Source organism: Lampetra planeri, chromosome 3, assembly GCF_965212315.1.
Source record: "Lampetra planeri chromosome 3, kcLamPlan1.2.h2, whole genome shotgun sequence".
NCBI lineage: Eukaryota > Metazoa > Chordata > Hyperoartia > Petromyzontiformes > Petromyzontidae > Lampetra > Lampetra planeri.
Window position 1 is genome coordinate 5,878,406 of NC_136109.1, and position 15,882 is coordinate 5,894,287.

Sequence of the window (15,882 nt, forward strand, 5' to 3'; positions counted from 1 at the left end):
AGGGAACGTTTGTATTTTGTGAGGGAGCATAGATGGAGGTGTGCTTTATCTATGAGTCGAGTCGTGAACCAGTGTGATCACGTAATGTCGTAACAGGTTCCATTTACATATTTATACTAATCTCTTATTGTATATATTCATCATATTGTTTAATAATTATGAACGTAATTACTCACAAAAGTCTGAAGACACTTTGTATGGGATGTAGACGTTGCCATTCCGGTCCTGGGGCCAGCGGCTGCCATTCTTTGCGGAGACTCTGTCACTGACTCCACACCCAGTGAAAGCACCTAAAGCAGAGCAGCAGAAGAAAGGCTGTGTCTAGCAAGCAGACAAAAACAGGCCACTTCAAAACTGATAGGGGATGCCAGGGATCGCTTCAGTTGGGAGACATCTATGCTGAGAGATGAGTGGCAGAGAAATGTAGCATTAATTTAACACAGATTACGCACGGCGTATTGAAGTGCCAGCAGCTTCCCATGGTAGGTGTTGACATAACAAGCAATGATTTAGGCCCAGTGATCTCACTGCATCGCACGCTTTCAGATGCGCTTCTGCAGCCATCTGGAACAATCTTCCTTTCAATATTAGGAAGCCACTGGAATTATGCACTTTTAAGTCTAGATTGAAAAGAATTTGGTTTAAACTGCTTTTTGTGTTTATTTTGTTGTCTTTCTCTGGCACCGCCAATAAGTATGATTGGCTATGTATGGTGCAAAAGAGGTTCAATGTACATTCATCCAATGAGTTGCCTCAATTCAGGGTTGCGATTCGATTCAAGAATACCTTCTCGTGTGTAGTTTTTTATTACAATGGTTTTTTTTTTCAAATATTTGCAGTTTTTGTTGGATCTATTAGCCTAAATGTAACAGGCATATTATGTAAAATGTAACATTGGCGTATAATTATACATGGATTGTAAATAATCGATTCATACACGCACAATTTGATGCATGTCACTGGAGCATAAGAATTGGTTTCAATGAATCATTGTGCAATACATGTAGAGGGTTCCATCATGGCCGAGTGGCAATGTGCACTCTCTGTAAGTGTTAAACATTGTGTAGCAGCGTGACCTGCCACTACCCAACATTGTTCAGAAGACAACATGCATGGGTATTAGTCTGAATATCATTGCTTAGAACTTTGGTGAAACCTCCAAAAGCTGGCATTTGGAGAAAGGTAGGTTACCCGTGACTAATATTAAAAAAATAAACAAAAAACGATGCCCAGAGCACTGTTTGAATCTTAGTTAAGCTGTGTGCTCTCCCCTGCGGAATTTTGCAGTAAAATTCACACGGATCAGCTTACCATAAAGCTCGATGCTCATGTGTAAGAAATTAAATAAATGCTTGTAAATACTAGTAAGTGTAAGATGCTATCGCCAAACGCAAAGAAATACAATTATTGTGAATTTGTAAAAAAAAAACAAGCCAACAACACATACCTCGCACTTTGTTTTCCTTAATTTCCTTGGGTAGCTGCAATAGCAAAAGACAAGGACTGTCATGCACCTACTAAGTCATACACCAACATATATTCACCGTAAGAATGGGCCTTTTGAGATGTAACAAAGATGAAGACTTTTAACAGGAATAACCTCTATTTGAGCAAGGTGAAAGCCCATTGAGACGACAAGTCTTCCTTTCAAGGGAGATCTCGGTTATAAGAGAAAATATATTGAAAAAGCAAATTGCATAGTATAAAACAACATAAACACTTATTTTATTAAGTCAAGTTAATTTGTAAGAGTGATTTAGCCATGAAAAACGTATGATAGCAAATCAAAACAGAGGTATAAAACATATGTACACAACTCAGTTAAATACAAAGTGCAATCAAATCCAGATAGAAGAATCAAAAGTTATTGTACAGCATCTGCCTGCAACTTCATCTCAAGACAGCACAGAAGATGGAGGCATGTTCATCATGGGGAACAAGGAGGCATATATGTACATATACAGTCAACCCTCTCTATCCGCGAGGGTTGCAATCCTGAAAACGCTCGCGAATGCAGAATTAACGAATGCAGAAACCTTGTTCCAATAGGAAAGATTGGGTTACATTCCTGTTACAATATCTTGATAGCAACTGTGGACCAATGTGTTATTCTTCTCTGTTCTTCCATAAGGAACATACTTCTGATGCCATCCATTTCTTTCTACCTTTCATTTATAATTTATTTTGCCACCTCAACAAGTATATATATTTATATTTATTTTATCTGCACATCTGTATTTTTAAGAGCATAATCTACTTTTGACAGCTGCTACACACTTTTTATGCATTTCTCAATCCGTTTTTAATAATTGCACATGGATTTTAGGGGTCCCAGTTAGTTTCTATGACTTCCTAAATGTCACTGTCATTTTACCTATAACACAAATATGGTCGCTTCCATAATCTGCTCTAGGATATGTTTGACTGAAGAATTGCATTTCAAAACCGTAAATTAATATTTTTTAATCAGTCTGGTTCCTACTACGGTCACCTGGGCTCTTCAAAGCCCATAATCTTCTAGGCATTGGCGAGGCCAGTGGAGGGGAAGTGGGGTGGCACGTTCCCCCCCAATGATCCGATAGAAATCCCTTATTATTAGTAATAAATCGACATTTTGCGACCCCCACTGCCACTGTGTAGCATATTATTACGTGCCAGGGACTCTATGAGATGACAGGACAATAGTCTGAGTCCATAATTGGCAATAATTAACGGCAAAACAGTTATACGTGACTCACAGAATTGTGCGCAGTTGCGTATACAGTACACGAAGGCATACCTTTAGCAAGCGCAATGCCGATCACACAACGCGGTTCGAATTCAACCCTCGATCGATGGCTGCGCCATTGCCGCACATGCGTCGAATAAAAGCAAGGGACAAGTCCTTACTTACTTACAACTCCTATCATTTTTCATGGCTGGAGGGGTTGCCCCCCCTACCTGAAAATCCTGGTTCCGCCATTGCTTCTGGGATGTGCTTTAAACCCCATTTTGTCACTAACCACCCATTCCTTTCCCCAAATCCATATGGTCCAATTATAATCTATTCTATCTCCTGAGATTTACACTGTTCTTTAGCCTTATCTCCTCATTAAATGCTGTAGATGCATGTTAAGAGTGATTTACATCTGAATATCACAAGCAATACTCAGACAATGCGAAATAGCTCGACAACCAGCTTGTAGCCTGGTTGTCTCGCAGCATCCAGACTCCTCTCCCATGTAGGTTCCCTCCTGAATAGATTCACAACTTTCCATTGGTTGTATATTATCGACTAACATACCATCTAACTTCACTCAGTCCTAAAATTTATTTCAAGTCTTGTAATTTCTTGCATTAAAATGTATTTGTTGGTATACATTTCTTACATTCCAAGTTGCTGTGCTTAGAATGTTTTTGTTGTGCTCAGTCACAGGACAATGGTCGAATGTGATCTGCTGCCCATAACAGTCTCTTCCGGGCAAGGTGTTATCACTCTGTGAAGCCCCATCTACTCCGTTATGGCCATTAATACTGCTATTTATGGCCATGATTTCCTTGGCAAATGCAGTAGTGGTTTGTCATTGCTTTTTGACGATTTATTTATGGCTACTCCCATAGCCTTTGGTTCCCAACCTATCCCCCAAGGTAGCAGGGGGTATTTACCCATTGCCTTCAAAGTAGATTACCTTCAGGTTGCCACCATAACCACGTAAGTCACGCAGGCGGCAACTGTTTACATTCATTGTGTAAACACTACACTGTAGGCACCATGCTAACCACATGAGGCACATAATCAGCCTAGGTTTCAGAATAATATGTTGCCATACAGGTATTACACCTGCAGTTATCACCAGATTCGAACTTTAAACCCTTCTGCAAAAGGCAGTGAATGCGCTACCGCTAGGGCATGTCACCGCCCCTTCAAAACATAATTATGCTAAAGAGTAAAGAACCCTATTACAGATGGCTGTGCAGATTCTATGTCCATGCATTTTAAATACATTCCTAATTACTACATTATGATGAATGCTAGAATGTATAAATAACCTGGTGGTTTTACAAGTCACAGTAAAGCCACAGTTATGATACCTGATTCCAGACTCCCACCACGTCCACGAGGGAGTAATCCGAGACACCAACGTCTCTGAGCATGGGGCCAGCTCCTGCACAAAAGGGCACACGAGCACACACAACATGATTACAATCAAGTCACCCCTCCACTCTGCTAATACTCAGCAAAGTCTGCTCAGTGCCACCACCACGAGCATGGTGTATTATCAAACAGGTGAAGTGCTGATATGCCTCTGATTAAGTGCAAATTTAATTGTTCAGTGTCATTCAATGTCGTTTGCAATCATATTCTTTAATAATATTCACGTTATTAATCCATCAATATTGGAGAAATTTGTCAGGCATCCCTGTTATCAGTGAGAGTCCGCGAAAACCTACTTGTTTATCTGGTTATGCTGTCAACATTGTGATTTTATGAATGACAGTCACCTTTTCCGAATACTTTTAAGAAATCGTACATCAAACCAAGATTGAAAACATTGATGCATTAGCTCCGTCAACCTGTTTGTCAATTTGTCTGTTAGTAACATAGAGCCACGATGAATATGTTGCGACTGTGCATGCCATGTGACTTCATATCTGTATCCAGCTTCATAACAATCCAGGAAGTCATAATTTCTCACTTTAAGATCATGCTAATCCCTCACATTAACATAGCCACTTCCGTGCCCTTGTTTAGGAGGCCGCTCTTCTGTCTTACAGTTACATGCTAATTTCTCACATTAACATCACTAGCCACAGCCACTTCTTTATAACCCTTGAGCTGCACCCAATTCAAATATTTTAAAACAGTCTTCCTCAGCAGCAGACTATGCTTTCCCACCTGATGACGATTACTTGTGTTGCGATCGAAACGTCGTGATCTATTATTTTCTACCTACGTGACTTTACCGAAAGAACCAAAGAGTATGGATTCCTGCAGTCACGAAAGCTTCAAATCAATAATTAAATAAAAACTCACATGCATCAATAACACTGCAGCCTTAGAGGAAAAAATCGAATGTGACGTTTCAGGCAAGGACCCTTTTTCATAGCACATAAATGCACATAAATGTCCTATCATATTTGGGTACTTGCAAGGTCATCTGATCATCTGATCCGGTTACATTTTTTTTTTATCCAATGCCAAGCCAAACCCATTGTCACCCACAGTAAGGGGAGGGTGGTGAGGTAAGCTTTTGTTAGCCCTCCAGTATACCAGGTGGGGGGCATCAGCTCTAGCCCCCCTCTATCCCACTGTGGCGCCACTTTTGACCAAGAGCGAAAATCTCCAGATTTCCCCACTTGTCAAAATAGCATCTAATCAGATCAAGGCACATACACTGCACTATCATGATTGCTGGGTTGACCAAAAATAAATAAATTACATGCTGAAAATTCTTCCCCACTAGTTCCACGAACATTGCCTTAAACCTAAAGCCAATGTTACATTAAGACTCAGCACCCGGCCTCTGCTCACGGCAGCCAAGGAGACACCATGTTTCCTACTGCATGCAGCTTCGACAGTCTCACGTATTTTTCAGGCATCCGGTGGCCACCTGTTCACGTCTTGTGAGAAAAACTGCCTATGGGGGTAGTGTGCTCACGCACCACTACCAGTAAAGCGGCTTCATCTTATCGAATTGTCAATATGACTGTGGCTTTCGCACCTGCAGATACGTTCGGGTGATACAAGAATGCTCCTCTTCGTTTCCATGGTGCCGGCTCGGAGTCGAACATTTTCTCGATCTTCTCCACATCACCATCACTCAGGGTGTGGCCGCCACCAAAGCGATGCATGGTGCTGGTATCTCTGGGTAGCATGGTGGGGCTGTGCTCATCTTTAGATCCAGCAGTCCTGGGGGCACACAGAGGAGAACCATTAAAAAAAATACCAATGTCATTACATACTAATGCACACCACTACTCCAATTATATCTTATATCTAAGTTGAAAACTAATTTCTTTAAATTGAAAACTAATTTATTTAGAACTGCTTGTTGTGCTTAGTTTGTTGTCCTTTCCCCGCAGCTCTGATTCGCACGGTTTGCTATGTACAGTGCAAAAGAAGTTCAACATACAATCACGCACATGCAAATACCAGGAGTTTTCTATTACACACAATGGATTTGATATTAAGCCCGACATGCAAGGCTTGCGCAACTTGAGAACATGTATGCACAATTGTGGGATAGTGATAGAAGTGGAATGTTATTGGTTACTTTGTTGCATGCAGACCCTTGAGGCATCGGTATTTTTTCCAAGGCAAATTAACTTGTCAATGAGTCAAATTCACACGTGCTCAGGTACACAGATATATAATAGTTAAACCTCTTGAAGCTAGACTGAAGGACGCTGTAATTTTGGGTAAACCAGAAAGGCTACCCTAAATAAATAAATGCAGTTTTGCGTTAATAAACGCACAGTGGCCGACAATGTTCTGCAGTCCTCTGCATGCAATGCATCAGTCTAGCCCAGGGCTCGGCAACCTGCAACTCCGCATGCGGCTCTTAAAGCACTGCTCCGTGACGTTATTCACGTGCATTTCAGCTCTTGAAATATTGAGGTTTTTTTTTTTACCGAATTCGAACAAAAAATTATCTTGTTCTTTTGGTTGCTGACTCCTGGGCCTGCAACGTAGTCAGCTGGTGAATACCCTCTCTTTTTGGACATACATTTACTAAATCAATTACATTGATTCAACTTGTTCGTAAAATATTTAACAAATTTAATGCGTTAAATTTAATGTTAAGTCAAAAATGTATTTAATTTACAGAAAAATCTCTCATAGCCTGATGTATTTGGGGAGAGCTTTTATGCTAATGCAGTATGTCCGGCAAATTTAATATTTAATAATAAATTGAAATTCCATTTACAAATAAGGAATACTTAACATTACATTTACACCGAATAACTTAACAAAATGAAATAATTAACATTTTTATATGCACAATTTAATGTAACTAAAAACAAATCTACTGTACATTTTTATTTGAGTGACCATCACCATGAAGCAGAGGACGGCTGAGATTCACGAGTTGTGGGAGAATGTAGAGAGTGCACACAAAGACAGCACAAGGGAGATCGAGGCCTACAAGGGCACAGGCTCACTGAATTCCATGCAACGGGTAAGTAATTAGCTTCAGAATTGCTAGTGCACAAACGCACATCAATGGCACTGTATTTATTACAATGTTCTGGCATAGCATATTACATTTCCTAGCGCTGGGAAGAACATCTCAAATTTCCTACGTATGCTTAGCATAGAGTCTTATCGCACATTACATGTTTAGCACACAATTAGTCAACGTGTGCCCTCGAATGCGTCGTTCATCCACGTCCTTCGTTTTTCTCTGTTAGTGCGTTTGGTTTTCATAACTTTACATATGTAGGACTTGAGAAACACGCGTCACGCGTTGGATTGTGATACGGACACGCGGCGGACAGTGAGGGCAAACGGGGACACAGGGAGCGGGGCGACATACTGTTGTTGTACCAATTAAGGTGGCAGGGTAATTAAGGGGGGCCTGCAGGTGTTCGGGGGTAATCGAGGACGCAGGCCGGTGATTGGACGAGAGTTATGGGTGTCGGGAATTGGCGCCGCGGTGTCTACAACAACAACACCACGTGAGGCTGGGGGCTGGGGGCGAGTAGCGAAGCGGGGGATGGTCCAATTAATTAAAGGGAATTGGTTCGGGGATAAAGGCAAAGAGCGTGGGGAGAAACGGGAGTTGGTTGGTGCCTGGGACGAGAGATGGACAGAGGAAGAGACGGAGCAGCAGACGAGAGTATAGTATACTTTAGCAGTGGAACAAGTCCCTGCGGGGTGGGCTGGTAGGAACGAATAACCAAAGAATATAAACATAATGTATTATTACACTTGTTTAGCCAGGAAAGCCTCACTGAGTCTAAAGGTTTTTGTAGGGTCCTGCCAAGTGTTTGCAGTAGGGGGCGATGTTGCTACACCTAATCGGACGATATGAAGGGAGAGTTTGAGGCCTAGTTCTAGGCTTTAGGCCTAGCTGTAGGCTTTAGGCCGCTGTGAGTTAATTTTTAATTAAAATGTTTTAATTATTAATGTAAAAGCTTTAAATTTAAATGTTTCTATTTAAAAACATCAGGGAATGTAACATTGGTAAACATTAACTCCCTTTCACACACGCGGGGGTACGATACGAAGGGAGAGTTTGAGGCCTAGTTCTAGGCTTTAGGCCTAGCTGTAGGCTTTAGGCCGCTGTGAGTTAATTTGTAATTGAAATGTTTTTTTTTATTTATGTAAAAGCTTTAAATTTAAATGTTTCTATTTAAAACATCAGGGAATGTAACATTGTTAAACATTAACTCCCTTTGACACACGCGGGGGTACGATACGAAGGGAGAGTTTGAGGCCTAGTTCTAGGCTTTAGGCCTAGCTGTAGGCTTTAGGCCGCTGTGAGTTAATTTTTAATTTAAATGTTTTAATTATTTATGTAAAAGCTTTACATTTAAATGTTTCTATTTAAAAACATCAGGGAATGTAACATTGTTAAACATTAACTCCCTTTCACACACGCGGGGGTACGATACGAAGGGAGAGTTTGAGGCCTAGTTCTAGGCTTTAGGCCTAGCTGTAGGCTTTAGGCCGCTGTGAGTTAATTTTTAATTTAAATGTTTTAATGATTTATGTAAAAGCTTTAAATTTAAATGTTTCTATTTAAAAACATCAGGGAATGTAACATTGTTAAACATTGACTCCCTTTGACACACGCGGGGGTACGATACGAAGGGAGAGTTTGAGGCCTAGTTCTAGGGTTTAGGCCTAGCTGTAGGCTTTAGGCCGCTGTGAGTTAATTTGTAATTTAAATGTTTTAATTAAAAACTATCTCAGGGAATTATAAGGGAATGTTACACTTGTTTAGCCAGGAAAGCCTCACTGAGTCTAAAGGTTGTTGTAGGGTCCTGCCAAGTGTTTGCAGTAGGGGGCGATGTTGCTACACCTAATCGGACATCGGACGGACGGATGGACGGACGATATAATCTATTGTAGGCTGGTTCACTTCGTTCCTACCAGTATTACACATTTCTCATGCACAATTCCTGTGAAGGTAAAACCTGGAAGCACCACGTACATGCCGTAGTGGGTGATGGAGCTGTAGTCATACGGAGTTGTCGTATTGGTCTCACGGTTGGTATCATGGAGTATTGTATTCACCATTGCATCCTTCCATTCTGAAAACAGATATTGACATTAAAGTAGAGCATGCTTCAATTAAACAACACATTTTGCTTAAAAAACAACAACAACAATAAGTACCCTCTCTCTCTCACATAACTGGTGTTCATGATTAAGCAGCATCTATTGAAAGGTTCTGTGCAGTGAAGGCTCAGGGACTGCGTGTGAAGCTCAGTTGCTAAAGGTTTGTAGGCTGGAGTGACCAGTTTGGACACAGACGAGAAGCCCTGTTGTCCTTATTCTCTCTGCTGCCTAACTCTGCTCAATCGCCTCCACCCTTATTGCTAGAATTGTTTGACAGCTAGAATTAGAATCAGAATCTTTATTCATCGTGGAGAAATCTGATTAGCTATGAAGCTCTTTTTCATAGATGTCCAGTAGGGGTGGGTCAGAAAGTTACAATAAACAATACAAAAACGATTGGAGTGGAAAGAATAAAAAAGGTAAGAAAATCACTAAAAATAAATATGTAAAATAGATAAAAATATATAAGTACAAATTGCAAAAGTATATAAGTTCCTTTCGATTTTCAACAATAAATGCGAGCTTGGGAAAGGTAAGAAAACTACAGAATTTAACTTTCGATGCACGGGTAAGTATTAAAGTTACAAATTACATTGGGCAATGTGGTTGTATCCAGCACAAATCTTTTGCTTCAGGATATTTTTTGAAGGAAGATTTAGGATATTTAGGGAGGAAACAAGGTTGTTCCAAAACGTTGGTACTACGGCAAAGGTTTTGTCACCTATTCTAATTCTTGTTCTTGTGATAGTGTAGTGTCTTCTTTTGTAAATCACTCAGACTGACACGTTGTAACAAGTCACCTGCTTACACTTTATTAACCTTTTTATGCACCAGTTGTAGGCACTCCTATAACTATCTATACGGTCATTTATGTTTCTTCTCCTCACTCTTATCTACCCTTCACCTCGCTATCCTGCGCTCTGCTCTCAGCGACTCCGCACACAGCGTCTCCACACAAAGCATCTCCACACACAGAGGCTTCACACACTCCACCGCTGCCCTCACCTACGCTCCCTCAGACCTACTCACTCATCTGTCCCGGGTGGGGGGATCAACCATCACCCGCCCGGCGACTTGTGAGGGTTGAGGTCCGTTGACGGCTTGAGCGGCAGCGGCAAGATGTCTTCACTCTTGTCCCCAGCAACAACTCCCCTTCGCTCACACAGCCTCCCGCTTATATCCTCCTGCCAATTATCTGAGACCTCTCGTGTGTCTCTTTAGGCTCTCGCCAGGTTGGCGCCTGTCAGCCCATTAATCACCCCTTATCTCCCGTCTCCCGGGCAACTCCTCCGGTCTCAATGTGCACAACCGGTCGACCCCTGTTTTCACCTGCTTCTCCCCTTAATTAGGTGACGGTTTGCCCGTGCAATCTCATGTTGCACATGCGCACCTGCTCGCCCTTGGTTGCCCTCTGTTAACAGTTTGCACGGCGTATTTTACTCCTCTACAATAGTATAAAGACAATTGGATGGACGTCGTAGGTTTCTTGGGTTTGACAGTGGGATTATTGATTTAGCTCAGTATAGTGCAAATTTTCCAATAAGGATTGTATGGATGAACAGGGCCCAATGTAGAATTCTGCTTGCATCAAGTGATGTGAGATTTTAAGTAGAGGTCACAATAGTGGGTTCTTTATAATAAAGGGGGATTCGTCTGTTTAGTGTTTCATTAGTAGCTGATATATAAGCAGTGTTACATAAGTTAAAAAGTGGCATAATGATAGCTTCAACAATTGTACCTTGTCCACAGCAATATTTAGGAGTGAAATGAACAGATACATCTGTAGTGTAGCAGCGCCGACTGGCGATCAGGAGTAGCAATTGCAGATGTACTCACCCAAGGGGAAGAACTGGGGCAAGGGTCATGGAAGGGATAAAAACTGGGCCAAGGGTCATGAAAGGGATCCATCTTTAAGCTCCCAGAACCAGCGAGATGGTTCGAGAAGGGGGGCGTGGCTAGGCCGTGCTGGAAGCATAAAAGGGGGCGAGAGAGGGAGCTCGGGCCTGTCCGTGGGAGTTAGGGTCGTCTCATCGTTGCTGCCATCTTCGTCGTTGCCGTCATCGCTGCCTTCTTTGTCATCACTCGACGTTGCCGCTGCTAGATCGTTAGCCAGCTATCTAGTCAGCGCCGTCGTTGCTAGGTGGTCATTGTTGTGTTATGCACTAGCGAGTGTACCAGTACAAGTTGCGAGTAATAAATAAGAAGGTGCCTCTACAGTTTTTTGTCTCCGGAGTCGTACATTACACATCCATGAGGGCTGTCTAACATATCAATTGGGCAGCTACCCTTATCAGCTGTGACAGAAAAGGCAGTGTCCTCCTAGCCAATTAAATATTGCCACCACTTGTTCAATGCGAAGTGAAACCTTCTTTGGCAGCAACTCAGAGGCAGCCACGTACCTGGCTTGATGTTGTCACTCAGCACCAATATGTATTTGTCGCGATCGCTGCGGCTGTGCTCATGGTAGAAGCCGAGCGCATGCATGAACTCGTGCAGAACAACGCCCTTGGTCACCTTGCCGGGGTCCAAGGACAGCGCCTGGTCCCTACCCTTACAGCCGAGGAACGACCAGTTCCTGCAGAGACAACCGCAATAGACTCCATTCCCACTTGCCCACAGTTTAGAAAATGAATGTCAATCATCCCGCTTAGAGATAACCAGCTTTTGCAGTGACATGATGACAGACTCTATTTGTGCCATCTTTTCCACGAATTGTTAGAATAAAGTTGATTTCGTTATAACAACATGGTCATTGGACAAGAGATATTACCTTGCAGGAGTCCAGGATCTCACTTCTATCATATACATATAATTATCATCACACACCCACACATTATAATACAACCCTTCACCATAAACGACACTACCACTGACAACAAATGTTTAAAAGAATGGATGACTGAAGGGCGACGGCACGGGGAGGGTAACTGAGGTAATCCTTGGCTGTTTCTGGGGCTATGCAGTTCAAGATGCAAATTATACAAATGGTGAGGGTCCGGTCTGAGTGGAGCGGGTATTGAGAACATTTAAATCGAGCAGATGAAATGATCACCGGAACGGGAGGGATGAGTGAGGAAGGTAGGTCATGTTGAGGGCCCTAGGGGTCAGCGCGTGTTCAGCCATTTGAGTTTCTATACTGGGGCATAAACTCCTTGGATTGAAGCAGAGTCATAAAGAAATAAAAGGGACCTGTAGATACAGGAATGATAGTTAGGCAACATGAAACATTAAAGGGATGACCAAGGGAGGGGGTGCCAGACAATGCAAATTAAACGTGTTTTCCCTTAATTTATTAAGCTCTTCAACCATTTGCTGTTACTCATTCTGATTGCTTGTTATAATGATCTAACTATATAATAACTCATAACTATGGAGGAGGCTTGTGAAGGACCCTACTGGCCAGTTGGAGGCAGTTGCCCTCCAACAACGGAGGGCAGAGAAGCAACACTCAAAATAACGAGCGGAGCGCCGGGAGCTAAAATGCAGCAAGTTGGCACAGGAGGGGCACAGCTGGTGCATCTACCAGTCATCTCAGTCAGTCAACCCATGACCTCCTGTCAGCGAGCCTTTGACACTTCATGTGGCCTCAAAGTGCACCTGGCCTGGCACAGGTGCCAAAGTGACGTCACCGTCACTGAGTGGCGAATGGCGGATATTGGTATTGACAAAACCGAGGTGATTAATATTTATTTTTCCTTTCGAATTTTCAGAAAAATTATTCAACTGTTGCTGTAAGAAACTTTGGCAACAGTGTATCTCCTTGCATAACTTCCCTTCTAATATGTAGTTACTCTCTGCATGGCATGTATAAGGTACATACAAACCACCATTTCACACCCCGCTCACTGACTTTTGTTTGCTCTGCCATGGTCTCACTTTTGCCTTATTTTCGTTTTTGTTGCAAATTCAACCCTTAATGTCTGGAAAAAGGCCTGCGAGTGTTAATTATGTCAATTTTACCAAAGTGTCAAGGAAAATATTACTTCGGATTTTAAAATGCAAGTGCTAAGGTGGGTTAAGGCTGGTGAGTGTCAGGTAGATACGAGTCTAAGCCTGGCCCATCTTCCCGGCAGTAGCTCCTCCAACCCCGTCTCCCACCGCTGTGCCATGTAGGCATACAGTAGGAAGCACTGGTGATTACAGTCCATAATAAATTAAAAATATAAATATCTATTATTTTTTATTCATGAAATTAATATTTACATCTGTATTATTACGAGTGCTATTATCTATACCCCATTTAGAAGAAAACACTGTCGGGAACGCACCTCCATATCTACAATGGTATAATGACCCCTTTTGACGCCGATTAGATTCAAGCTCAATTCTCCAGGAACGCATCTTGAGCGCTAAGCGAGGTCTGCCTGTATATGCAGTGCAAGGCTAATGTGTCTATCACTATTGAACTCAGTTGTCTCCCTTATACCCCTTTTCCACTTGCACATCCATGCCATGCCAGCACGGGGCGAGCACAGGAAAAGTGGTTTTCTACTGGTGTCTTACGGAGCCAGAACCTAGCCATACTACGCTTGGCTCAAGATATTCGAATCTGGCCCTGGGCCAAGCCCTGCAAATATCTGGGATAATACAGGTAGGAACAATGTTCCACACTGCCCACCAGGGATTTATTGTCTGTCTGACTGTCTGTCGTGCATAAATAAATATATAACATAAACAGCTCTTTGATTGGTGGAGACCTACTGCCGGGTCCGGAGAGGGGAGGTGCCTAAGGGAGGAGGGTCAGGGGAGGGGCCTAAGGAAGGGGGGAGTCAGGAGAGGGGCCTGAGGGGGGGGGGGGTCAGCGGAGGGGCCTGAGGGAGGGGTGGTCAGGGGAGGGTCCTAAGGGGGGGGGGGGGTCAGGGGAGGGGCCTAAGGATATGGGGGGGGGGGGGGGTGTGCTCAGGGGAGGGGTCTAAGGGAGGGGGTGGCGATAGTTAAAGGGGCTGGCTGCCTGGCTACCTAAAGTCAAGTTATCTTTTATACATACAGGTAGGAACAACAGGTTTCACACTGCCCACCAGGGATTATTTGTCTGTCTGTCGTGCACGAATGCGCTGTCCAACCAGGTTCCTACCTGCCCACTCCGAAGGAACGTGTTTAAGTGTGCAATTCACCTGAGGTCCATCAGTTCAACGTAAACACAGCTCTACCACGTCATCTATATGTCTTTATGTCACACATTGGTATATCAGTCGCATAGCTTGCCTTGTGGAGTAGGATAGTAACCTATGCTTCCTGACCCACGCCACGCTGGCTCAGAACAGCCCCAGTACGGGCTATGATGTATACATGGAAAAAATTGGTATTTCTCTTCATCCTATACCGGTCAATGCTCCAATGTTATTCTTAAAATGTAGCAATTCCCCTCCAGCTACGGGATGTGCTGCAGATAAGGCTTTCGTGGGTGGGCACAAAGTTCCCGTCCCGGCCATCGTCACACTTCTCCACCCCCTATAAGTTTCACTTCTTTCTGCACCTGGGGACAAGTTGCAGCTCAGGATAGAACCATCCTAGTTAATAGTTGCATATTTACGATATATTAACGCAGATTCTCAAACAATCAGGAAACTGTATGTCTATCCTTTCTTGCCTCTTTTTTCGCTCTTTGGACTGTCTGGTTTTTGATGCACGTCCAAATTTTAAAAACTCTAATACTCGTGACACAGCTTGATTAACTGTTGTTATTTTAATGCCATTACACACTTGTCGCCTAAAAGTTCGCTTATGTACTGTAGGTGTGCATTGTAAATGAGTGCCAACATCCACTTTTTTGTTTTACGTGTCTTGAAGTCAATTATGATAAGAATAACTTTCTGACTGCGATAATCTCTCTTGTTTCAATAAACGAGAGAGAAGTCATTGGCTGTAAAAACTGCCAAGTGGGCTAAGCTGCACAAATTGCCTCACAACTTTCCTCCAATGTTTCACCATCAAAGAGGCCCCCTCTGTTAGCAGGTTGTGGGAGGCAAGTCTTCTGAAGTGTGCACCCCCTGGTATGTCACCGTTCCCACAAAAAGGGTCATGTCATGTAAGCCTTGCAGCCCAGAGCATGGCTCGTGCTTAGATTGCGCGGCAACTTGCGGTCACCATTTTTCTCTGGAGTGCCACCAGGACTGTTAGAGCCACTACACGTCAGCCACTCCCCGTGGCGACTTTATTATTCAGGCCAGCCGTAGAGCCAGCAAATCTGTCGATAAAGGCTCGGACAAATTCGGGGTGTACAGCGGGCAGACTTATACACATTGTGCGAATCTAGGAGATCCAAGCCGCCACACCAGATGAAAACAATGGAAGACGGTTAGTAATGGAGGCGCTTGTCAGTTCTTCTGACCAGCCGTCCAGGGAAGAGGATCTCATCGTGGGGGAGACTTCTCTTCTAGGAGAAGAGGTGGACAAGGGGGATGGATCTGACAGAAGCCTCGTCGGGAACTTGACCGCACATTCCATGCGGGCAAGAACGTCCTCATCAGTGACAGAGCAGCTCTGAAGGCCCTTATGGAGGCCCTTATGGTCCAGACCAGACAGCTGATGTGTTTGCCACAGACCCCGCAATCTGCTAGGGCAGACAAGAACATCTTGTTGTCACAGGATGTCACAGGATAGAGATCAGTGCC

General features: G+C 43.2%; 2 protein-coding genes across 3 annotated transcripts in view; both read right to left on the bottom strand.

Annotated features, from left to right (window-relative positions):
- The window catches only part of LOC144736856 (zinc metalloproteinase nas-36-like), a 33,319-nt gene extending 24,057 nt beyond the window's left edge, over positions 1-9,262 (bottom strand). The window contains exons 1-5 of the mRNA XM_078619512.1: positions 9,141-9,262; positions 5,703-5,890; positions 4,072-4,145; positions 1,448-1,481; positions 177-290 (exon numbers count right to left, since the gene is read on the bottom strand). Coding sequence (XP_078475638.1) covers positions 177-290; positions 1,448-1,481; positions 4,072-4,145; positions 5,703-5,890; positions 9,141-9,226 — 496 coding nt within the window. The 5' untranslated portion in view covers positions 9,227-9,262. The remainder of the gene's footprint in view (positions 1-176; positions 291-1,447; positions 1,482-4,071; positions 4,146-5,702; positions 5,891-9,140) is intronic.
- Positions 1-15,882, bottom strand: part of LOC144736816 (uncharacterized) — a 674,279-nt gene that overhangs the window by 317,600 nt on the left and 340,797 nt on the right. The gene's annotated exons all lie outside the window — the stretch shown is intronic.